Source organism: Oncorhynchus mykiss, chromosome 15 (assembly GCF_057628025.1).
Source record: "Oncorhynchus mykiss isolate SJ-2025 chromosome 15, ASM5762802v1, whole genome shotgun sequence".
Lineage (NCBI taxonomy): Eukaryota > Metazoa > Chordata > Actinopteri > Salmoniformes > Salmonidae > Oncorhynchus > Oncorhynchus mykiss.
In genome coordinates this window covers 73,970,269-73,995,000 of record NC_143036.1, presented here as the reverse complement: position 1 = coordinate 73,995,000, position 24,732 = coordinate 73,970,269, and the positions used below count along the sequence as shown (strand labels likewise).

At 44.5% G+C, this 24,732-nt stretch overlaps 2 protein-coding genes across 3 annotated transcripts in view; one reads left to right on the top strand and one right to left on the bottom strand.

Moving 5' to 3' along the window:
* Positions 1 to 9,694, top strand: part of LOC110531900 (gamma-secretase-activating protein) — a 37,094-nt gene extending 27,400 nt beyond the window's left edge. Inside the window, exons 28-31 of the mRNA XM_090201138.1 lie at positions 2,022 to 2,083; positions 8,423 to 8,527; positions 8,648 to 8,744; positions 8,877 to 9,694. Of these exons, the coding sequence (XP_090057264.1) occupies positions 2,022 to 2,083; positions 8,423 to 8,527; positions 8,648 to 8,744; positions 8,877 to 8,977 (365 nt within the window). The 3' untranslated portion in view covers positions 8,978 to 9,694. The remainder of the gene's footprint in view (positions 1 to 2,021; positions 2,084 to 8,422; positions 8,528 to 8,647; positions 8,745 to 8,876) is intronic.
* A 661-nt stretch (positions 9,695 to 10,355) lies between these two features.
* The window catches only part of LOC110531894 (coiled-coil domain-containing protein 146), a 92,527-nt gene continuing 78,150 nt past the window's right edge, over positions 10,356 to 24,732 (bottom strand). For both annotated transcript variants that reach the window (XM_090201136.1, XM_090201135.1), the window contains exons 17-21: positions 21,528 to 21,656; positions 21,158 to 21,295; positions 13,966 to 14,067; positions 11,616 to 11,762; positions 10,356 to 11,239 (exon numbers count right to left, since the gene is read on the bottom strand). In XM_090201136.1, coding sequence (XP_090057262.1) covers positions 11,039 to 11,239; positions 11,616 to 11,762; positions 13,966 to 14,067; positions 21,158 to 21,295; positions 21,528 to 21,656 — 717 coding nt within the window. In that variant the 3' untranslated portion in view covers positions 10,356 to 11,038. The remainder of the gene's footprint in view (positions 11,240 to 11,615; positions 11,763 to 13,965; positions 14,068 to 21,157; positions 21,296 to 21,527; positions 21,657 to 24,732) is intronic.

The following is a 24,732-nucleotide window of genomic DNA, read 5'->3' as shown; positions in this document are numbered from 1 at the left end:
GGGACTGGAGAGAGGGACTGGAACGAAGGACTGGAGGGACTAGAGCGAGGGATTGAGGGACTGGAGTGAAGGACTGGAGCGAAGGACTGGAGCGAGGGACTGAGGGACTGGAGAGAGGGACTGGAGAGAGGGACTGGAGTGAAGGACTGGAGTGAAGGACTGGAGCGAGGGACTGGAGAGAGGGACTGGAGAGAGGGACTGGAGCGAGGGACTGGATCGAAGGACTGGATCGAAGGACTGGATTGAGGGACTGGATTGAGGGACTGGAGAGAGGGACTGGATTGAGGGACTGGAGAGAGGGACTGGAGCGAGGGACTGGAGCGAGGGACTGGAGCGAAGGACTGGATTGAGGGACTGGATTGAGGGACTGGAGAGAGGGACTGGATTGAGGGACTGGAGAGAGGGACTGGAGAGAGGGACTGTGTTGTGTAGATGTTGCACAGTGTAGTGTTTGCCAAGACAATGATCATGGAATGTAAACGCTAGAAGCCCAAGTGCCAGTACCACTCCCACCCAAAGTCCTGCAGGGTTTTGTCCCTGTTAGATACAAGCTCAGACTAAACATGCCCTCATCCAGTTTGAATTGCAACAATAATTGCATTCTTATCTTCATATCTATAGTTGTTTCTTTACAAAGACATTGAAGTGTTATTGCTATACCCAAACAGTTTGCTTGAGAGAATCTAAATGTCTTGACTTACACTCTTGTAATACAAAGGTCAACTCGTACAAACCCTCCCAGACAGACAGTCAGTACCTAGTAGGAAGAATGGTGCAATGCATACAGCCCTCGATACCCTTTCATGCTTGGACAGGTTTCTCAATACTTGCATTGACATCTCAATCTTTTAAGATATCCCATTACAATACAGTCTTGTGTTAAGATGTTACAATACCCAAACAGAGGGATGTTAGTGTGGTAACTGACTCTTTTTGTACCTGGTAACAATCAGAAGGCAATACTAGAAAGTGTTTCATGCTTGGCCAGTTTCCGTACAGTTTATATCACAGCTCTTCCCCAGGGGACAAACAAAACAATCTCTGAAGATGAAAGCAAAGTACAAAACATGATTGTTTTCAGTATTTCGTCTAGACGGTGATAAGGAAAATGTCAGATAATAAGTTCTGTGTAAGAAAGTGGCTAAATGAATTGGTGTATTTGCTCTTAACGTGTTTTGAATAATGTAGTAGTCAGATATGGTTGATAATGTTTGATATGGACTTGACCTTGGTGTTTTGAATAATGTAGTAGTTAGAGATGGTTGATAATGTTTGATATGGACTTTACCTTGGTGTTTTGAATAATGTAGTAGTTAGAGATGGTTGATAATGTTTGATATGGACTTTACCTTGGTGTTTTGAATAATGTAGTAGTTAGAGATGGTTGATAATGTTTGATATGGACTTTACCTTGGTGTTTTGAATAATGTAGTAGTCAGAGATGGTTGATAATGTTTGATATGGACTTTACCTTGGTGTTTTGAATAATGTAGTAGTCAGAGATGGTTGATAATGTTTGATATGGACTTTACCTTGGTGTTTTGAATAATGTAGTAGTCAGAGATGGTTGATAATGTTTGATATGGACTTGACCTTGGTGTTTTGAATAATGTAGTAGTCAGAGATGGTTGATAATGTTTGATATGGACTTTACCTTGGTGTTTTGAATAATGTAGTAGTTAGAGATGGTTGATAATGTTTGATATGGACTTGACCTTGGTGTTTTGAATAATGTAGTAGTTAGAGATGGCAGATAATGTTTGATATGGACTTGACCTTGGTGTTTTGAATAATGTAGTAGTCAGAGATGGTTGATAATGTTTGATATGGACTTGACCTTGGTGTTTTGAATAATGTAGTAGGTAGAGATGGCAGATAATGTTTAATATGGACTTTACCTTGGTGTTTTTCACTCCCAGAAAGTCCTCCTGGGACAATAGAAACAGTATTACTGAAGATGAAAGGTTTCAATGATTTGAATTAAGTTAATTAAAAAACGGTCTATTTTTCCTCTTGTGTAGATCTAGACAACAGTGATGCCAACGAGGAGCTGAAGTTCAGCATTCTGAAGAGACTACCAGAGGTAAAGTTACATTTCTCTCTCAGGTGTTAATTGCATCTTGTAGTTGCTGTTGTTTGTTACTTCCAGCTGTCTAAGCAGTGGAATGTGAGTTTTTTTTTTAGCCAATCAGATGATTCTTGGACTGTTGTTGCAGCCCAGAGGGGAAGTGAAGAAGGTACAACAGAGAAACAGACTCATTCCTTCTGCTCTTCATTCTCATATTCATAGGGGGGATTTCCATCCCGAGTTAAGCGAGCGGAAATGGAATGTAATTCCCTTTAGATGCACTTCTCTCTCTGCATATTCTGACCTCGGTTTTGTTTGGGGTGGAGATCAGAGTGTAGCGGAGGTGTCTACAGGGTGGAGATCAGAGTGTGGCGGAGGTGTCTACATGGTGGAGATCAGAGTGTGGCGGAGGTGTCTACAGGGTGGAGATCAGAGTGTGGCGGAGGTGTCTACAGACATCGTATTCTGACCTCGGTTTTGTTTGGGGTGGAGATCAGAGTGTGGCGGAGGTGTCTACAGGGTGGAGATCAGAGTGGCGGAGGTGTCTACAGGGTGGAGATCAGACTGTGGCGGAGGTGTCTACAGGGTGGAGATCAGAGTGTGGCGGAGGTGTCTACAGGGTGGAGATCAGAGCGTGGCGGAGGTGTCTACAGGGTGGAGATCAGAGCGTGGCGGAGGTGTCTACAGGGTGGAGATCAGAGTGTGGCGGAGGTGTCTACAGGGTGGAGATCAGAGCGTGGTGGAGGTGTCTACAGGGTGGAGATCAGACTGTGGCGGAGGTGTCTACAGATACTTCGTATTCTGACCTCGGTTTAATTCCCTCATAATTCCACCACCTTTTACGCACGATGAAACCATGAATAAGGTCTAATGAACCTACTGGTCTCCAGTGGGACAGTGAAATAGGCTATAAATAGCTGAGCCGTTATTCCACATTTGAATTGTATGCCCTCATAATTTGCGTGGATGAAACGTGGAGATCCAGGCTGCAGGCGTCTGTAGGGCTCAACCTGCCGACTTGATGTATGTATGGAGTACACTATCAGGAGCCACCATCAGTAATCCCCACATACATTTATAAGTGTTAGTTTTCTTCCATTTGTACCTTCCATTTAGCATCATTCCATTCTGTTGACCTTTCCTTTCCACTGTCACGTCAGTGTCGTTGTTCCTGAAGGTCGCTAGCATTACTGGATCATATAGACTAACGTTGTGCAATAATGTAGGACATGTAGCCTATTAGATCATTATGGAACTCAGACCACACGTAGCAGGTTAAACCTGGAGCCTGACTCACGGTTCACCACGACTGGACCCGGTGTGAGAATCAGGGTAGACTCACGGTTCACCACGACTGGACCCGGTGTGAGAATCAGGGTAGACTCACGGTTCACCACGACTGGACCCGTTGTGAGAATCAGGATAGACTCACGGTTCACCACGACTGGACCGTTGTGAGAATCAGGGTAGACTCACGGTTCACCACGACTGGACCGGTGTGATAATCAGGATAGACTCACGGTTCACCACGACTGGACCGTTGTGAGAATCAGGGTAGACTCACGGTTCACCACGACTGGACCGTTGTGAGAATCAGGGTAGACTCACGGTTCACCACGACTGGACCCGGTGTGAGAATCAGGGTAGACTCACGGTTCACCACGACTGGACCGTTGTGAGAATCAGGGTAGACTCACAGTTCACCACGACTGGACCGGTGTGATAATCAGGATAGACTCACGGTTCACCACGACTGGACCGTTGTGAGAATCAGGGTAGACTCACGGTTCACCACGACTGGACCGTTGTGAGAATCAGGGTAGACTCACGGTTCACCACGACTGGACCGTTGTGAGAATCAGGGTAGACTCACGGTTCACCACGACTGGACCGTTGTGAGAATCAGGGTAGACTCACGGTTCACCACGACTGGACCGTTGTGAGAATCAGGGTAGACTCACGGTTCACCACGACTGGACCGTTGTGAGAATCAGGGTAGACTCACGGTTCACCACGACTGGACCGGTTGTGAGAATCAGGGTAGACTCACGGTTCACCACGACTGGACCGTTGTGAGAATCAGGGTAGACTCACGGTTCACCACGACTGGACCGTTGTGAGAATCAGGGTAGACTCACGGTTCACCACGACTGGACCGGTTGTGAGAATCAGGGTAGACTCACGGTTCACCACGACTGGACCGGTTGTGAGAATCAGGGTAGACTCACGGTTCACCACGACTGGACCGGTTGTGAGAATCAGGATAGACTCACGGTTCACCACGACTGGACCCGGTGTGATAATCAGGATAGACTCACGGTTCACCACGACTGGACCCGGTGTGATAATCAGGATAGACTCACGGTTCACCACGACTGGACCCGGTGTGATAATCAGGGTAGACTCACGGTTCACCACGACTGGACCGGTGTGAGAATCAGGGTAGACTCACAGTTCACCACGACTGGACCCGGTGTGAGAATCAGGATAGACTCACGGTTCACCACGACTGGACCGGTGTGAGAATCAGGGTAGACTCACGGTTCACCACGACTGGACCCATTGTGAGAATCAGGGTAGACTCACGGTTCACCACGACTGGATCGGTGTGAGAATCAGGGTAGACTCACGGTTCACCACGACTGGACCGGTGTGAGAATCAGGGTAGACTCACGGTTCACCACGACTGGACCGGTGTGAGAATCAGGGTAGACTCACGGTTCACCACGACTGGACTGGTGTGAGAATCAGGGTAGACTTATAGGACTATTGTTCAGATTCTGATTGAGTGTTTAATAGTCACATGTACAGGGTTTCAGGTGTAATTACAGGGTACAGTGAACATCTTAGGCTCCAAGCTCCAACATGCAGCACTAAGGGAAATGGTAATAAAACAATAGAAATAGCACCATATACATCATAATAACTGTGGCAGTGATGAATCATACATGTCCATTGGGGTGGAGGCAGAGTAAAGACTGTTGAGGAGGTGGGGGGAATGACTGCAGAGTAAAGACTGTTGAGGAGGTGGGGGGAATGACTGCAGAGTAAAGACTGTTGAGGAGGTGGGGGGGAATGACTGCAGGGGAACAGAGTAAAGACTGTTGAGGAGGTGGGGGGAATGACTGCAGAGTAAAGACTGTTGAGGAGGTGGGGGGAATGACTGCAGGGGAGCAGAGTACAGACTGTTGAGGAGGTGGGGGGGATGACTGCAGGGGAGCAGAGTACAGACTGTTGAGGAGGTGGGGGGAATGACTCCAGGGGAACAGAGTACAGACTGTTGAGGAGGTGGGGGAATGACTCCAGGGGAACAGAGTACAGACTGTTGAGGAGGTGGGGGAATGACTGCAGAGTACAGACTGTTGAGGAGGTGGGGGGAATGACTGCAGGGGAGCAGAGTACAGACTGTTGAGGAGGTGGGGGGAATGACTGCAGGGGAGGTGTGGGAATGACTGCAGGGGAGCAGAGTACAGACTGTTGAGGAGGTGGGGGGGAATGACTGCAGGGGAGCAGAGTAAAGACTGTTGAGGAGGTGGGGGGAATGACTGCAGGGGAGCAGAGTAAAGACTGTTGAGGAGGTGGGGGGAATGACTGCAGGGGAGCAGAGTAAAGACTGTTGAGGAGGTGGGGGGAATGACTGCAGGGGAGCAGAGTACAGACTGTTGAGGAGGTGGGAATGACTGCAGGGGAGCAGAGTACAGACTGTTGAGGAGGTGGGGGGAATGACTGCAGGGGAGCAGAGTAAAGACTGTTGAGGAGGTGGGGGGAATGACTGCAGAGTAAAGACTGTTGAGGAGGTGGGGGGAATGACTGCAGGGGAGCAGAGTAAAGACTGTTGAGGAGGTGGGGGGAATGACTGCAGGGGAGCAGAGTACAGACTGTTGAGGAGGTGGGGGGAATGACTGCAGGGGAGCAGAGTAAAGACTGTTGAGGAGGTGGGGGGAATGACTGCAGGGGAGCAGAGTAAAGACTGTTGAGGAGGTGGGGGGAATGACTGCAGGGGAGCAGAGTAAAGACTGTTGAGGAGGTGGGGGGAATGACTGCAGAGTAAAGACTGTTGAGGAGGTGGGGGGAATGACTGCAGGGGAGCAGAGTAAAGACTGTTGAGGAGGTGGGGGGAATGACTGCAGAGTAAAGACTGTTGAGGAGGTGGGGGGAATGACTGCAGGGGAGCAGAGTAAAGACTGTTGAGGAGGTGGGGGGAATGACTGCAGAGTAAAGACTGTTGAGGAGGTGGGGGGAATGACTGCAGGGGAGCAGAGTAAAGACTTGAGGAGGTGGGGGGAATGACTGCAGGGGAGCAGAGTACAGACTGTTGAGGAGGTGGGGGGAATGACTGCAGGGGAGCAGAGTAAAGACTGTTGAGGAGGTGGGGGGGAATGACTGCAGAGTAAACACTGTTGAGGAGGTGGGGGGGAATGACTGCAGGGGAGCAGAGTAAAGACTGTTGAGGAGGTGGGGGGAATGACTGCAGGGGAGCAGAGTAAAGACTGTTGAGGAGGTGGGGGGAATGACTGCAGGGGAGCAGAGTAAAGACTGTTGAGGAGGTGGGGGGGAATGACTGCAGGGGAGCAGAGTAAAGACTGTTGAGGAGGTGGGGGGAATGACTGCAGAGTAAACACTGTTGAGGAGGTGGGGGGAATGACTGCAGAGTAAAGACTGTTGAGGAGGTGGGGGGAATGACTGCAGGGGAGGTGGGGGGAATGACTGCAGGGGAGGTGGGGGGAATGACTGCAGGGGAGCAGAGTACAGACTGTTGAGGAGGTGGGGGGAATGACTGCAGAGTAAAGACTGTTGAGGAGGTGGGGGGAATGACTGCAGGGGAGGTGGGGGGAATGACTGCAGGGGAGTTGGGGGGAATGACTGCAGGGGAGGTGGGGGGAATGACTGCAGGGGAGGTGGGGGGAATGACTGCAGGGGAGGTGGGGGAATGACTGCAGGGGAGCAGATTAAAGACTGTTGAGGAGGTGGGGGGAATGACTGCAGGGGAGCAGAGTACAGACTGTTGAGGAGGTGGGGGGAATGACTGCAGGGGAGGTGGGGGGAATGACTGCAGGGGAGGTGGGGGAATGACTGCAGGGGAGCAGAGTAAAGACTGTTGAGGAGGTGGGGGGAATGACTGCAGGGGAGCAGAGTACAGACTGTTGAGGAGGTGGGGGGAATGACTGCAGGGGAGCAGAGTACAGACTGTTGAGGAGGTGGGGGGAATGATGGTCTCAGGGCAGAAGCTATTGGCCAGTCTGTTCATTTTTGTCATGATGCTCCTGTACTGCCCGTGATGGAAGCGGGGAGAACAGGGCGTGGCTCAGGTGGCTGGGTCCCTGATGATCTTCTTGGCCTTCCTGAGACACCTGGTGGTGTAGGTGTCCTGCGGGGCAGGCAGTGTGCCCCCAATGGTGCGTTCGGCTGCACTTATCATCCTCTGAAGTGCCTTGCTGTCCGCGGCGGTGGAGTTTCCACAGCAGGCTGTGATGCAGCCCAACAGTATGCTCTCGATGGTGCTCCTATAGAACACTCTGAGCGCCCTCGGGGACAGGCTGAAGTTCAACCCCTATTCTACACTTTTTCCACTTTCCAATATTTCATACATTGAATCAAACCACTATTTTTTATTCATAAATATATTTTGTGAGTAAAGGCTCTCCAAACCGGTTGGTTTATGATTCATACATACTTTCCGAAGACTAAAATGTGCCTAAATAATCTAACAAATCAGAGTATTTTTTTTAAATCTACCAGTTGAAACGGAGACGAAGATGTATGGATGTCTTTCTTTCATTGATCCCTATTGTCTGAACCCGGTTCTCTCCAACTATTCTAGTCTGTCAACAATATTATAATTAAGGGTACACCGTATTTAAAGGGATGGCTTAAGCCGGGTGTACACTACATTATTTTGGCCCTGATTTAGCTGTCCCAGACAGGTTTTTGAGATCGGAGACACAATCCCCAGAAGAAGCCAGTGAGATGACGTTGTTCCGCAGGATGTGTAGAGTCTCCAGAAGGAGCGGTGACTACTACTAGTATGTGTTTGTACTTGCCTTCAAAGCCAAAGTGCGCCTCCAAGTTGGTTTGAAATCGTTACAGCTCTGAAGCTCACAAGCAATGTTATTCAATTCAAAAAATGTTGGCTTGATATTTCAACTCTGTATGGCAAGAGTGAATGTCTGACTGACAACGTTTGAGGCTGCTTTGAGCCACAGCTCGTTGTACCTACGTTAAATTTAATCACATCATTTAGTGTGCAACACTACAGTCAACACGACAGGTTTTTACACAGGTTGAGAAACTTCTGTTGAAGGCCTGGTGATCGAGGACATGGGGTAACTAGATAACTGTTGTTGTTGTTTCCAGTCCATGGAGCAGAGGATCTGTCACCTGTGGGATCACCCCATCAGTTCAGCCTGTATCTCCAGAGACTATGTCAGAGGCCTGCTGGAGAAACACGCCAAAACCAAAGTAACACTGTCTTATTCAGCTTCGACTAATCAACTGTACAATCACCAATTCAAGATCACCAAGAGCAGGAAGTAAATACTGCTGGACTTGATTAGTTAGATGGTTTGTCTGTTGTTCCAGGGTTCTATGTTCATGGAGAGAGACGAGCCTGGCTTCAGGCCTGAGTTCCTGCCTCTCACCTTCCTGACCAAAATTCTGTTGGATGTGGAAGACCGAGGTATTTATTCAGAGAATGCTTCTTTTGTCTCTACAAGTGAAACTAGCTTATTAAACAGCCAAGCCAAACTGTGTGTGTACTGTGTGTGTACTGTGTGTGGGTGTCTGATGGTGTGTCTATTCGGTGCTGCAGCTCTGAACCCTTTTGAGGAGCAGGAGAATGTGGATGCCAGGTTTGTGGAGGAGACGGCTCTGAAACAGACTCTGATCCTGATGGGCTTCCAGGACAAGTGATGGAGGAAGAGACCGAGGTGAAGGGAGGTGAAGAAAGAGGGGGAGCAGGTCAAGGCTCCCAAGTTTTCACTCAACACTCCATATTCCACTAGTACTCAGAGAGCGGGGACTGTGTGTCAGTGAGCGGGGACTGTGTCAGTGAGCGGGGACTGTGTCAGAGAGCGGGGACTGTGTCAGAGAGCGGGGACTGTGTCAGTGAGCGGGGACTGTGTCAGTGAGCGGGGACTGTGTCAGTGAGCGGGGACTGTGTCAGAGTTCGGGGACTGTTTGAAATTACACTTTAAATGTTGATCACTCAATATTCCAATACATGAGAATCTATGAAAATACATCAGATTCTGATGAACAATGGGTCTGGTGACAATAGTCATCGGTTAAGCATTCATTTGACAGATTTATATTTCTGCCCTCTCTGCCTGTTGCTCAACCCTCCCGCACAGACCAGATGGATGAGGCTCTTATAGTAAGAAGGGAAGTTCTCTGGAAGGTGTCTGAATTACTACAACATGTGTCCTGTATGATGCCTGTATATTTCCATTTCAGAGGAACTGATGCATGGTTAGATTTCAGGAATAACACAGTTGTGTGGAATCCAGGAAATGTGTTGATCAGGTACAATAATAAACAGGAAAAGGGATTTTTGTTTTCATGTTTACACGTGTAAAGCCATATTGTATCAATGAAACTCTAAATAAAATATTTGTTGCATGTTTCTAACAACTGTCTGACTACGTTCAATAAGACTGCTCATGATAGCCGTGGCAGCGTCACATTGACACTATTCTCTATGACTCAGTGACATTAAGGGACAGATAAGTCAACCATAAATAAGTGCATTATCCCATCATCACATGCTAATGTTAGCCACTCTGCTGCAGTGTGGATTGTTATGGTTGAGACAGTCAGAGACACACCCTGTTAGCTGAGGGAACAGACTGAGACCTGGCTAACTCCACAGATACAGTCGCTCAGGAAATTAACAGGCTTTCTACAGAATAGCTGATGTCACTGGTTTGGATGCTTCCACAAGTCAGAACACCAGGCACACTTCTGCCAAAGCCAAACTTTGATTCTCAGAATCGCAGAGCTCTCACACACACACACACACACACACACACAAACTCAAATGTAACTCATTACCACACACACACTCCACTTTCTCTTCCTCCTTTACCATAAATGTAAAGAATGATCAGTGAAATCCCTCTGAAAGATTCTCTGTGAGGTCTAGGTTACTGGAGGAGGGTAAATAGAAACAGCTACAGTGTTGCCAGTAAGACCTCGTGCCTCTGACTTCAGCAGAAATCCAACCCAGATGCATGGCACGCTCCCTGCTCCGCTTCTCAGGAAGGAAAAAGGATCAAGACAGCAGACGAGGTTCAAATATACCTGCTGTTTAATGAGCTTGTGTTGAGATTCTAAAGGCCCTGTGATGATTGGCTGCTACACTCCTAGATTATAAATATTGTCCTGTCACTGGTAACCTGAGAATCTCATATGGAGTGCTATTAGTGCCAACATAAATTTAACTGAATTAAATGTTGATTAAATGTATGTTGTCACTCTATAGTCCCAGATACATCTAGGTGGGTTAGACGTAGTACTAGAGTGTTTGGTCCAGGTCTACAGTATATCTCAATGGGTTTGGTCCAGGTCTACAGTATATCTCAATGGGTTTGGTCCAGGTCTACAGTATATCTCAATGGGTTTGGTCCAGGTCTACAGTATATATCAATGGGTTTGGTCCAGGTCTACAGTATATCTCAATGGGTTTGGTCCAGGTCTACAGTATATCTCAATGGGTTTGGTCCAGGTCTACAGTATATCTCAATGGGTTTGGTCCAGGTCTACAGTATATATCAATGGGTTTGGTCCAGGTCTACAGTATATCTCAATGGGTTTGGTCCAGGTCTACAGTATATCTCAATGGGTTTGGTCCAGGTCTATATCTCAATGGGTTTGGTCCAGGTCTACATCTCAATATATTTGGTCCAGGTCTATAGTATATCTCAATGGGTTTGGTCCAGGTCTACAGTATATCTCAATGGGTTTGGTCCAGGTCTATATCTCAATGGGTTTTGGTTCAGGCTTGCGAATGTGTCTGATGTTGGTGCCGGGCTCGGAGGGTTTGAAGGGGGCCAGGGCTCCGTAGGGCTTGGGCAGGGGCAGGGTGTCCCCCAGGGGGATGTAGGCGTTGGGTCGGGCCTCGGCCGTGGTGTACACCCCACTAGGGAGCTGGGACCTCTCCTCCTCCTCCACCAGCTATAACAGAGGAGAGAATCCAGGTCCTCAACATAGTATACCATATACTGGTATTTAACTCATGGTATACTGTACATCTAAAAGAGTATCTAGAAATGTACTGGAGAGAACAGGGTTCAATGTACTGAACATTGCAGATAGAAATACCATGAATAGAGCTGACAAGATTCCCCATTCGCTACATGTCAGAGAGGCACGTCTATTTCTACATAAAACTTTTCTATCTGATTGCCAGACAGTCAAAGTGTTAAATGCAGTGTTAACTTATCAGTGTAGAAGTACAAAAGTACAGCATCAAGTTCAACATTTATGAATTCCTCCATTAATTATCCCTAATTCAAAGTCCTGTGGTAGAGGGTCATGGAGGGTGACTGACCCTGTCTTTCTCCTGCTGGTCGGCCTGTCTGCGCTGCTCATCCCTGAGGATGTGTTGCCACTCCTGCTCCAGGTCTTCAGAGGGGGGCAGACCCTGGTCCAGGCGCCGGTGGCAGGTGTCCAGGAACAGCTCCCTCTCCTTCAGCTCCTGACAGGGGTGGGATCAACACAATATGGAATGTCAGGAAGAGGAAGATTATTAGGAGGATATTTGTGCTTGGGTAGATCGATGTAGGGAAAGAGGATGATGTTGTAAAAGTTGGAAATCCTTAGACTTGACCTTAGCCTGGTCCCAGTTGGCTACAGGGATCTACAGTATAATCCTTAGACTTGACCTTAGCCTGGTCCCAGTTGGTTACAGGGATCTACAGTATAATCCGTAGACTTGACCGTAGCCTGGTCCCAGTTGGTTACAGGGATCTACAGTATAATCCGTAGACTTGACCTTAGCCTGGTCCCAGTTGGTTACAGGGATCTACAGTATAATCCGTAGACTTGACCTTAGCCTGGTCCCAGTTGGCTACAGGGATCTACAGTATAATCCGTAGACTTGACCTTAGCCTGGTCCCAGTTGGCTACAGGGATCTACAGTATAATCCTTAGACTTGACCTTAGCCTGGTCCCAGTTGGCTACAGGGATCTACAGTATAATCCTTAGACTTGACCTTAGCCTGGTCCCAGTTGGCTACAGGGATCTACAGTATAATCCGTAGACTTGACCTTAGCCTGGTCCCAGTTGGCTACAGGGATCTACAGTATAATCCTTAGACTTGACCTTAGCCTGGTCCCAGTTGGCTACAGGGATCTACAGTATAATCCTTAGACTTGACCGTAGCCTGGTCCCAGTTGGCTACAGGGATCTACAGTATAATCCTTAGACTTGACCTTAGCCTGGTCCCAGTTGGCTACAGGGATCTACAGTATAATCCTTAGACTTGACCTTAGCCTGGTCCCAGTTGGCTACAGGGATCTACAGTATAATCCGTAGATTTGACCTTAGCCTGGTCCCAGTTGGCTACAGGGATCTACAGTATAATCCTTAGACTTGACCTTAGCCTGGTCCCAGTTGGCTACAGGGATCTACAGTATAATCCGTAGACTTGACCTTAGCCTGGTCCCAGTTGGCTACAGGGATCTACAGTATAATCCTTAGACTTGACCTTAGCCTGGTCCCAGTTGGCTACAGGGATCTACAGTATAATCCTTAGACTTGACCGTAGCCTGGTCCCAGTTGGCTACAGGGATCTACAGTATAATCCTTAGACTTGACCTTAGCCTGGTCCCAGTTGGCTACAGGGATCTACAGTATAATCCTTAGACTTGACCTTAGCCTGGTCCCAGTTGGCTACAGGGATCTGCAGTATAATCCTTAGACTTTACCTTAGCCTGGTCCCAGTTGGTTACAGGGATCTACAGTATAATCCTTAGACTTGACCTTAGCCTGGTCCCAGTTGGCTACAGGGATCTACAGTATAATCCTTAGACTTGACCTTAGCCTGGTCCCAGTTGGTTACATGGATCTACAGTATAATCCTTAGACTTGACCTTAGCCTGGTCCCAGTTGGCAACAGGGATCTACAGTATAATCCTTAGACTTGACCTTGGCCTGGTCCCAGTTGGTTACAGGGATCTACAGTATAATCCTTAGACTTGACCTTAGCCTGGTCCCAGTTGGCTACAGGGATCTACAGTATAATCATTAGACTTGACCTTAGCCTGGTCCCAGTTGGCTACAGGGATCTACAGTATAATCCTTAGACTTGACCTTAGCCTGGTCCCAGTTGGCTACAGGGATCTACAGTATAATCCTTAGACTTGACCTTAGCCTGGTCCCAGTTGGCTACAGGGATCTACAGTATAATCCTTAGACTTGACCTTAGCCTGGTCCCAGTTGGCTACAGGGATCTACAGTATAATCCTTAGATTTGACCGTAGCCTGGTCCCAGTTGGCTACAGGGATCTACAGTATAATCCTTAGACTTGACCTTAGCCTGGTCCCAGTTGGTTACATGGATCTACAGTATAATCCTTAGACTTGACCTTAGCCTGGTCCCAGTTGGCAACAGGGATCTACAGTATAATCCTTAGACTTGACCTTGGCCTGGTCCCAGTTGGTTACAGGGATCTACAGTATAATCCCTAGACTTGACTTTAGCCTGGTCCCAGTTGGCTACAGGGATCTACAGTATAATCCTTAGACTTGACCTTAGCCTCGTCCCAGTTGGCTACAGGGATCTACAGTATAATCCTTAGACTTGACCTTAGCCTGGTCCCAGTTGGCTACAGGGATCTACAGTATGGGTCCACCAGACTAGGAAATGCTGATCAATCTAAAACAGTCTCCTATTTACCTGCTGCAGGGTCATGGCGCTGGCTTGGCGCATCGACAACTCAGACACCACGGCCATCATCCTCCTGGTTGACTCCTTGATACGGCCCTGCAACTCATTCACCTGAGAGAGAGGAGAGAGAGGGGGTTGGTTAACGCACAGACAGCCTGACAGACTGACAGATAGACAGCCAGACTGACATGATATTTGAAAAGACAGAGTTTCTCTAGTCGGCGGGGTAGTTGGGAACATGTTCTACTAGTCTGGTCTGAACAGTACTAGTCTGAACAGTACTAGTCTGAACAGTACTAGCCTGGTCTGAACAGTACTAGTCTGGTCTGAACAGTACTAGTCTGGTCTGAACAGTACTAGCCTGGTCTGAACACTACTAGCCTGGTCTGAACAGTACTAGTCTGGTCTGAACAGTACTAGTCTGGTCTGAACAGTACTAGCCTGGTCTGAACAGTACTAGTCTGGTCTGAACAGTACTAGCCTGGTCTGAACAGTACTTGTCTGAACAGTACTAGCCTGGCAAACTGATATCTAACATCCTCCAGATAAACTAATATCTAACATCCTCCAGATAAACTGATATCTAACATCCTCCAGATAAACTAATATCTAACATCCTCCAGATAAACTAATATCCTCCAGATAAACTAATATCTAACATCATCCAGATTAAACTAATATCTAACATCCTCTAGATAAACTAATATCTAACATCCTCCAGATAAACTAATATCTGACATCCTCCAGATAAACTGATATCTAACATCCTCCAGATAAACTGATATCTAACATCCTCTAGATCAAACTAATATCCTCCAGATAAACTAATATCTAACATCATCCAGATTAAACTAATATCTAACATCCTCTAGATAAACTAATATCTAACATCCTCCAGATGAACTAATATCTGACATCCTCCAGATAAACTGATATCTAACATCCTCCAGATAAACTGATATCTAACATCCTCTAGATCAAACTAATATCCTCCAGATAAACTAATATATAACATCCTCCAGATCAAACTAATATCTAACATCCTCCAGATAAACTAATATCTAACATCCTCCAGATAAACTAATATCTAACATCCTCCAGATCAATCTAACATCCTCCAGATCAACTGATATCTAACATCCTCCAGATAAACTAATATCCTCCAGATAAACTAATATATAACATCCTCCAGATCAAACTAATATCTAACATCCTCCAGATAAACTAATATCTAACATCCTCCAGATAAACTAATATCTAACATCCTCCAGATAAACTGATATCTAACATCCTCCAGATCAATCTAACATCCTCCAGATAAACTGATATCTAACATCCTCCAGATAAACTAATATCCTCCAGATAAACTAATATATAACATCCTCCAGATCAAACTAATATCTAACATCCTCCAGATAAACTAATATCTAACATCCTCCAGATAAACTAATATCTAACATCCTCCAGATAAACTGATATCTAACATACTCCAGATAAACTGATATCTAACATCCTCCAGATAAACTAATATCTAACATCCTCCAGATAAACTAATATATAACATCCTCTAGATCAAACTAATATCCTCCAGATAAACTAATATATAACATCCTCCAGATAAACTAATATCTAACATCCTCCAGATCAATCTAACATCCTCCAGATAAACTAATATCTAATATCCTCCAGATAAACTGATATCTGACATCCTCCAGATAAACTAATATCTAACATCCTCCAGATAAACTAATATCTAACATCCTCCAGATCAATCTAACATCCTCCAGATAAACTAATATCTAATATCCTCCAGATAAACTGATATCTGACATCCTCCAGATAAACTAATATCTAACATCCTCCAGATAAACTAATATCTAACATCCTCCAGATCAATCTAACATCCTCCAGATAAACTAATATCTAACATCCTCCAGATAAACTAATATCTAACATCCTCTAGATAAACTAATATCCTCCAGATAAACTAATATATAACATCCTCCAGATCAAACTAATATCTAACATCCTCCAGATAAACTAATATCCTCCAGATAAACTAATATATAACATCCTCCAGATCCAACTAATATCTAACATCCCCCAGATAAACTAATATCTAACATCCTCCAGATAAACTAATATCTAACATCCTCCAGATAAACTGATATCTAACATCCTCCAGATAAACTGATATCTAACATCCTCCAGATAAACTAATATCTGACATCCTCCAGATAAACTAATATCTAACATCCTCCAGATAAACTAATATCTAACATCCTCCAGATAAACTAATATCTAACATCCTCCAGATAAACTAATATGCTCCAGATAAACTAATATCTAACATCCTCCAGATAAACTGATATCTAACATCCTCCAGATAAACTAATATCTAACATCCTCCAGATAAACTAATATCCTCCAGATAAACTAATATCTAACATCCTCCAGATAAACTGATATCTAACATCCTCCAGATAAACTAATATCTAACATCCTCCAGATCAATCTAACATCCTCCAGATAAACTAATATATAACATCCTCCAGATCAATCTAACATCCTCCAGATAAACTGATATCTAACATCCTCCAGATAAACTGATATCTAACATCCGCCAGATAAACTAATATCTAACATCCTCCAGATCAATCTAACATCCTCCAGATAAACTGATATCTAACATCCTCCAGATAAACTGATATCTGACATCCTCCAGATAAACTAATATCTAACATCCTCCAGATAAACTAATATCTAACATCCTCCAGATCAATCTAACATCCTCCAGATAAACTAATACCTAATATCCTCCAGATAAACTGATATCTGACATCCTCCAGATAAACTAATATCTAACATCCTCCAGATAAACTAATATCTAACATCCTCCAGATCAATCTAATATCCTCCAGATAAACTAATATCTAACATCCTCCAGATAAACTAATATCTAACATCCTCCAGATCAATCTAACATCCTCCAGATAAACTAATATCTAACATCCTCCAGATAAACTCATATCTAACATCCTCCAGATCAATCTAACATCCTCCAGATAAACTAATATCTAACATCCTCCAGATCAATCTAACATCCTCCAGATAAACTGATATCTGACATCCTCCAGATAAACTGATATCTAACATCCTCCAGATCAATCTAACATCCTCCAGATAAACTAATATCTAACATCCTCCAGATCAATCTAATATCTAACATCCTCCAGATCAATCTAATATCCTCCAGATAAACTGATATATAACATCCTCCAGATAAACTAATATCTAACATCCTCCAGATAAACTAATATCTAACATCCTCCAGATAAACTGATATCTAACATCCTCCAGATAAACTGATATCTAACATCCTCCAGATAAACTAATATCTGACATCCTCCAGATAAACTAATATCTAACATCCTCCAGATAAACTAATATCTAACATCCTCCAGATAAACTAATATCTAACATCCTCCAGATAAACTAATATGCTCCAGATAAACTAATATCTAACATCCTCCAGATAAACTGATATCTAACATCCTCCAGATAAACTAATATCTAACATCCTCCAGATAAACTAATATCCTCCAGATAAACTAATATCTAACATCCTCCAGATAAACTGATATCTAACATCCTCCAGATAAACTAATATCTAACATCCTCCAGATCAATCTAACATCCTCCAGATAAACTAATATATAACATCCTCCAGATCAATCTAACATCCTCCAGATAAACTGATATCTAACATCCTCCAGATAAACTGATATCTAACATACGCCAGATAAACTAATATCTAACATCCTCCAGATCAATCTAACATCCTCCAGATAAACTGATATCTAACATCCTCCAGATAAACTGATATCTGACATCCTCCAGATAAACTAATATCTAACATCCTCCAGATAAACTAATATCTAACATCCTCCAGATCAATAAAACATCCTCCAGATAAACTAATACCTAATATCCTCCAGATAAACTGATATCTGACATCCTCCAGATAAACTAATATCTAACATCCTCCAGATAAACTAATATCTAACATCCTCCAGATCAATCTAATATCCTCCAGATAAACTAATATCTAACATCCTCCAGATAAACTAATATCTAACATCCTCCAGATCAATCTAACATCCTCCAGATAAACTAATATCTAACATCCTCCAGATAAACTCATATCTAACATCCTCCAGATCAATCTAACATCCTCCAGATAAACTAATATCTAACATCCTCCAGATCAATCTAACATCCTCCAGATAAACTGATATCTGACATCCTCCAGATAAACTGATATCTAACATCCTCCAGATCAATCTAACATCCTCCAGATAAACTAATATCTAACATCCTCCAGATCAATCTAATATCTAACATCCTCCAGATCAATCTAATATCCTCCAGATAAACTGATATATAACATCCTCCAGATAAACTAATATCTAACATCCTCCAGATAAACTAATATCTAACATCCTCCAGATAAACTGATATCTAACATCCTCCAGATAAACTGATATCTAACATCCTCCAGATAAACTAATATCTGACATCCTCCAGATAAACTAATATCTAACATCCTCCAGATAAACTAATATCTAACATCCTCCAGATAAACTAATATCTAACATCCTCCAGATAAACTAATATGCTCCAGATAAACTAATATCTAACATCCTCCAGATAAACTGATATCTAACATCCTCCAGATAAACTAATATCTAACATCCTCCAGATAAACTAATATCCTCCAGATAAACTAATATCTAACATCCTCCAGATAAACTGATATCTAACATCCTCCAGATAAACTAATATCTAACATCCTCCAGATCAATCTAACATCCTCCAGATAAACTAATATCTAACATCCTCCAGATCAATCTAACATCCTCCAGATAAACTGATATCTGACATCCTCCAGATAAACTGATATCTAACATCCTCCAGATCAATCTAACATCCTCCAGATAAACTAATATCTAACATCCTCCAGATCAATCTAATATCTAACATCCTCCAGATCAATCTAATATCCTCCAGATAAACTGATATATAACATCCTCCAGATAAACTAATATCTAACATCCTCCAGATAAACTAATATCTAACATCCTCCAGATAAACTGATATCTAACATCCTCCAGATAAACTGATATCTAACATCCTCCAGATAAACTAATATCTGACATCCTCCAGATAAACTAATATCTAACATCCTCCAGATAAACTAATATCTAACATCCTCCAGATAAACTAATATCTAACATCCTCCAGATAAACTAATATGCTCCAGATAAACTAATATCTAACATCCTCCAGATAAACTGATATCTAACATCCTCCAGATAAACTAATATCTAACATCCTCCAGATAAACTAATATCCTCCAGATAAACTAATATCTAACATCCTCCAGATAAACTGATATCTAACATCCTCCAGATAAACTAATATCTAACATCCTCCAGATCAATCTAACATCCTCCAGATAAACTAATATATAACATCCTCCAGATCAATCTAACATCCTCCAGATAAACTGATATCTAACATCCTCCAGATAAACTGATATCTAACATCCGCCAGATAAACTAATATCTAACATCCTCCAGATCAATCTAACATCCTCCAGATAAACTGATATCTAACATCCTCCAGATAAACTGATATCTGACATCCTCCAGATAAACTAATATCTAACATCCTCCAGATAAACTAATATCTAACATCCTCCAGATCAATAAAACATCCTCCAGATAAACTAATACCTAATATCCTCCAGATAAACTGATATCTGACATCCTCCAGATAAACTAATATCTAACATCCTCCAGATAAACTAATATCTAACATCCTCCAGATCAATCTAATATCCTCCAGATAAACTAATATCTAACATCCTCCAGATAAACTAATATCTAACATCCTCCAGATCAATCTAACATCCTCCAGATAAACTAATATCTAACATCCTCCAGATAAACTCATATCTAACATCCTCCAGATCAATCTAACATCCTCCAGATAAACTAATATCTAACATCCTCCAGATCAATCTAACATCCTCCAGATAAACTGATATCTGACATCCTCCAGATAAACTGATATCTAACATCCTCCAGATCAATCTAACATCCTCCAGATAAACTAATATCTAACATCCTCCAGATCAATCTAATATCTAACATCCTCCAGATCAATCTAATATCCTCCAGATAAACTGATATATAACATCCTCCAGATAAACTAATATCTAACATCCTCCAGATAAACTGATATCTAACATCCTCCAGATAAACTAATATCTGACATCCTCCAGATCAATCTAACATCCTCCAGATAAACTAATATCTGACATCCTCCAGATAAACTAATATCTAACATCCTCCAGATAAACTGATATCTAACATCCTCCAGATAAACTAATATCTAACATCCTCCAGATAAACTGATATCTAACATCCTCCAGATAAACTAATATCTGACATCCTCCAGATAAACTGATATATAACATCCTCCAGATAAACTAATATCTAACATCCTCCAGATAAACTAATATCTGACATCCTCCAGATAAACTGATATCTAACATCCTCCAGATCAAACTAATTTCTAATATCCTCCAGATAAACTAATATCTAACATCCTCCAGATCCCAGAGCCTCAGCTTGGCATGCTGGCTGCTGGGGCCCAGTGAGGTTATCTAAGCGTGCTGAGAGGATTTGCCTCAGAGTGCACAGCAACTTTGGCTCATTGGCTATGTGTGTGTGTAACATGGCTCATTGGCTGTGTGTGTGTTAGGGAGCGTGTGTCTTTGTGAGGCTGTGTGTGTGTAACATGGCTCATTGGCTGTGTGTGTGTTAGGGAGCGTGTGTCTTTGTGAGGCTGTGTGTGTGTAACATGGCTCATTGACTCATTGAGATAACTAACAGCCTTGGCCTGGTGGGCAGGTGATACTTCATCCAGGAGACACTGGGCTGGGCCCTGCAGGGAGCCGGGGTGAGAGGGCAGTCAGTCTGCTAGGCTGCACCAGGCACATGGAGCCACCACGCTCCAAGATCCTCTACCCCGACTGTGAGTGTGTGGATAGATGAGTTTGGCAGTAGATGCCTTCTTGGCTGCTTCCTTTGTGTGTGTGTGTGTGTGTGTGTGTGTGTGTGTGTGTGTGTACCTTCTTGGCTAGCTGCAGTGTGTCCTGCTTGCCGTTCTCGGCCTTAGCTCTGATTCGCTGAGAAAGCCGGGTCACCTGCTCAAACACCAAGTCCTTCTCCAGGAGCAGCTCTTCCCGCTCCGCCAAGCCAACCTCCAGCTGAACACACACACACACACACACACACCTTCAACCTCAATCAATTATAACGACGGGATGTGATTCATTGGTGGTAATCTTGATTGATGACTTCACCTTCCCTCAAGTAAAGTGGCATAGTTTGTGTTCCTAGTCTCCTTCAGATACACTGCCCGTTTAGACTCAGACCTTCCCACTGTTCTGAAATCTGCCTGCAGGACTGTAAAGCAGCTTCAGTACTGTAGGCTTTTACCTGTTCTATCTTCTGGATGAGTTCAACAGGAGATGGGTCGTTCCCCTCCAGCTCTCTGGCCCTGTTCTCCTGTCCTGGATCCTCCAAGGCCTTCTCTAGCTCCAACATACGCTCCTTACACTCTGACAGCTACAGGACAGGACAGGAGAGGGAAGAGAGGAGACAGAAGAGAGGAGAAGAGAAGAGAGGAGAAGAGAAGAGAGGAGAGGAGAAGAGAGAAGAGAAGAGAAGAGAGGAGACAGAAGAGAGGAGAAGAGAAGAGAAGAGAGGAGAAGAGAGGAGACAGAAGAGAGGAGAAGAGAAGAGAAGAGAAGAGAGGAGACAGAAGAGAGGAGAAGAGAAGAGAGGAGACAGAAGAGAGGAGAAGAGAAGAGAAGAGAGGAGAAGAGAGGAGACAGAAGAGAGGAGAAGAGAAGAGAGGAGAAGAGAGGAGACAGAAGAGAGGAGAAGAGAAGAGAAGAGAGGAGACAGAAGAGAGGAGACAGAAGAGAGGAGAAGAGAAGAGAGGAGAAGAGAAGAGAGGAGAAGAATAGAGGAGAAGAGAAGAAAGGAGAGGAGAAAGGAGAGGAGAAAAGAAGGGAGAAGTCGACTTTTATCATCCATGAGGATATTCAGAGACCATTGGAGGCTGCTGAGGGGAGGACGGCTCATAATAATGGCTGGAACGGAGCGAATGGAATGTTATCAAACACTTGGAAACCATGGAAACCATGTGTCTGATGTATTTGATACCATTCCACTGATTCCGGTCCAGCCATTACCACGAGCCTGTCCTCCCCCATTAAGGTGCCACCAACCTCCTGTGTCAGAGACCAACTCGACCTCACAATCATCTAAATTGTGTTGGGATGATGTGTTAGACAACACCATGATAGAAGTCATTATGGTTTGTTTCAGCCTGACGAGCAGCTTAACAGATACACTAGGCTTCCTTTCCTGGTAACCATTACATCAATTAGCATTCATAGGGTTTGTTTCTGCATGATTTGCAAGTTAATATGAGTTGCAGGTTAATAACGTGTAGGTTTCCTATCCTGATAACCATTATATCATTTCTCATTATTCACAGAATTACTGTAACTCAGCTGTTGACCCCAGAATGGAGATTTGGGATGTGCACATCTTTCACACAGCCATGGTTCCTACACATGTCCGCGCATGGAGCTCCACGCCACGCCACGGTATGAATGAACCCGTCGGGAGACACATCACCACCCTCTCCTTCTGCGTGTGTGATGCACATTCTCTTCCAGCTGAAGCTGCCTAATGAAGCAGAGCTGATCGGGAGGAGAAGAGGTCAACAGACAGGAAGAGAAAAGAAGCTCCTTTACGTCTTCTCTTCTGCCTTTAATGAAGGAGGGATGATCCTAGCAGGTCTGTGACAGGACGAGCGTAGCTGCATTCGTCCTGTTTAACACCATACGTCTCATATGATCACGGAGTCCAGTGGAAGTAAGCACGCTCAGAGACAGTCTCACACCTTCTCTGTCTCCGGTGTCTTCCTGTCATGTGATGTAATGTGTACGTGTTCTAAGAAACATCCTCCATGGACTCCAACAACGGAATGAGATTTTCAAATGCCTCTGCTGTTCATAATCAAACTCTGATGGACTAAAAGACGACTGTACTGTAGACTGAGACCACCCTCAGAGAGAGACCCGAGAGGAATGAGAGAGACAGAGAAAAAGAGGGAGAGAGAGCGTGAGAGAGAGAGAGAACAAGAGAATGTGAGAGTGAGAGATTGGATCTGAGACCTTCATTACATTAGAGGCTGATGATTTACTATGTGATTTAATCACTCTGCACACCACCCTCACATCACTCACATCAGTCAGAGAGAGAAACAGAGCTGCATGCTGAGGCCCATACTGGAGGACGTCACTGTCTCACTGCCTGACTGGCTGGTTGGTTAACTGTCTCATTGCCTGACTGGCTGGTTGGTTAACTGTCTCACTGGCTGGTTGGTTAACTGTCTCACTGCCTGACTGGCTGACAGTGACTGACTGTCTGGTTGGTTAACTGTCTCACTGACTGACTGTCTGGTTGGTTAACTGTCTCACTGCCTGGCTGGCTGGTTGGTTAACTGTCTCACTGCCTGACTGGCTGACAGTGACTGACTTTCTGGTTGGTTAACTGTCTCACTGCCTGACTGGCTGACAGTGACTGGCTGTCTGGTTGGTTAACTGTCTCACTGCCTGACTGACTGTCTCTGTACTGTAAAACCACCACGCCCTCAGAGCACTGATAAACCAGGGCATCTCTGTACTGTAAAACCCCCACCGCCCTCAGAGCACTGATAAACCAGGGCATCTCTGTACTGTAAAACCCCCACCGCCCTCAGAGCACTGATAAACCAGGGCATCTCTGTACTGTAAAACCCCCACCGCCCTCAGAGCACTGATAAACCAGGGCATCTCTGTACTGTAAAACCCCCACCGCCCTCAGAGCACTGATAAACCAGGGCATCTCTGTACTGTAAAACCCCCACCGCCCTCAGAACACTGATAAACCAGGGCAGCTCTGTACTGTAAAACCCCCACCGCCCTCAGAACACTGATAAACCAGGGCATCTCTGTACTGTAAAACCCCCATGCCATCAGAGCACTGATAAACCAGGGCATCTCTGTACTGTAAAACCCCCACGCCCTTAGAGCACTGATAAACCAGGGCATCTCTGTACTGTAAAACCCCCACCGCCCTCAGAGCACTGATAAACCAGGGCAGCTCTGTACTGTAAAACCCCCACCGCCCTCAGAGCACTGATAAACCAGGGCATCTCTGTACTGTAAAACCCCCACCGCCCTCAGAGCACTGATAAACCAGGGCATCTCTGTACTGTAAAAAAGTTGAATTGTTTATTTGGAAGCGATTAAAGATTGCTTCTGGCTTGGGTCAAAGGAAAGCTATCCAGAGTGTATATTGAATTTCACACACAAACTTTAATATTTTATACTGTGTGATCTTAAGTGCATTCTAACAACAGACACAGTCCTCTCTGAAGTGTAAACAGCCTGAGAATAAGACACATCTGTTTCACAGTGACACATTGTTGTTTAATGTGATCACATCATGGTGGATCGGGAACGCTGTTTACTGCATCTCTGCCAATACCACAATCCCCCTGACTGTCTAAATCACACAGTCTCCCCCTGACTGTCTAAATCACACAGTCTCCCCCTGACTGTCTAAATCACACAGTCTCCCC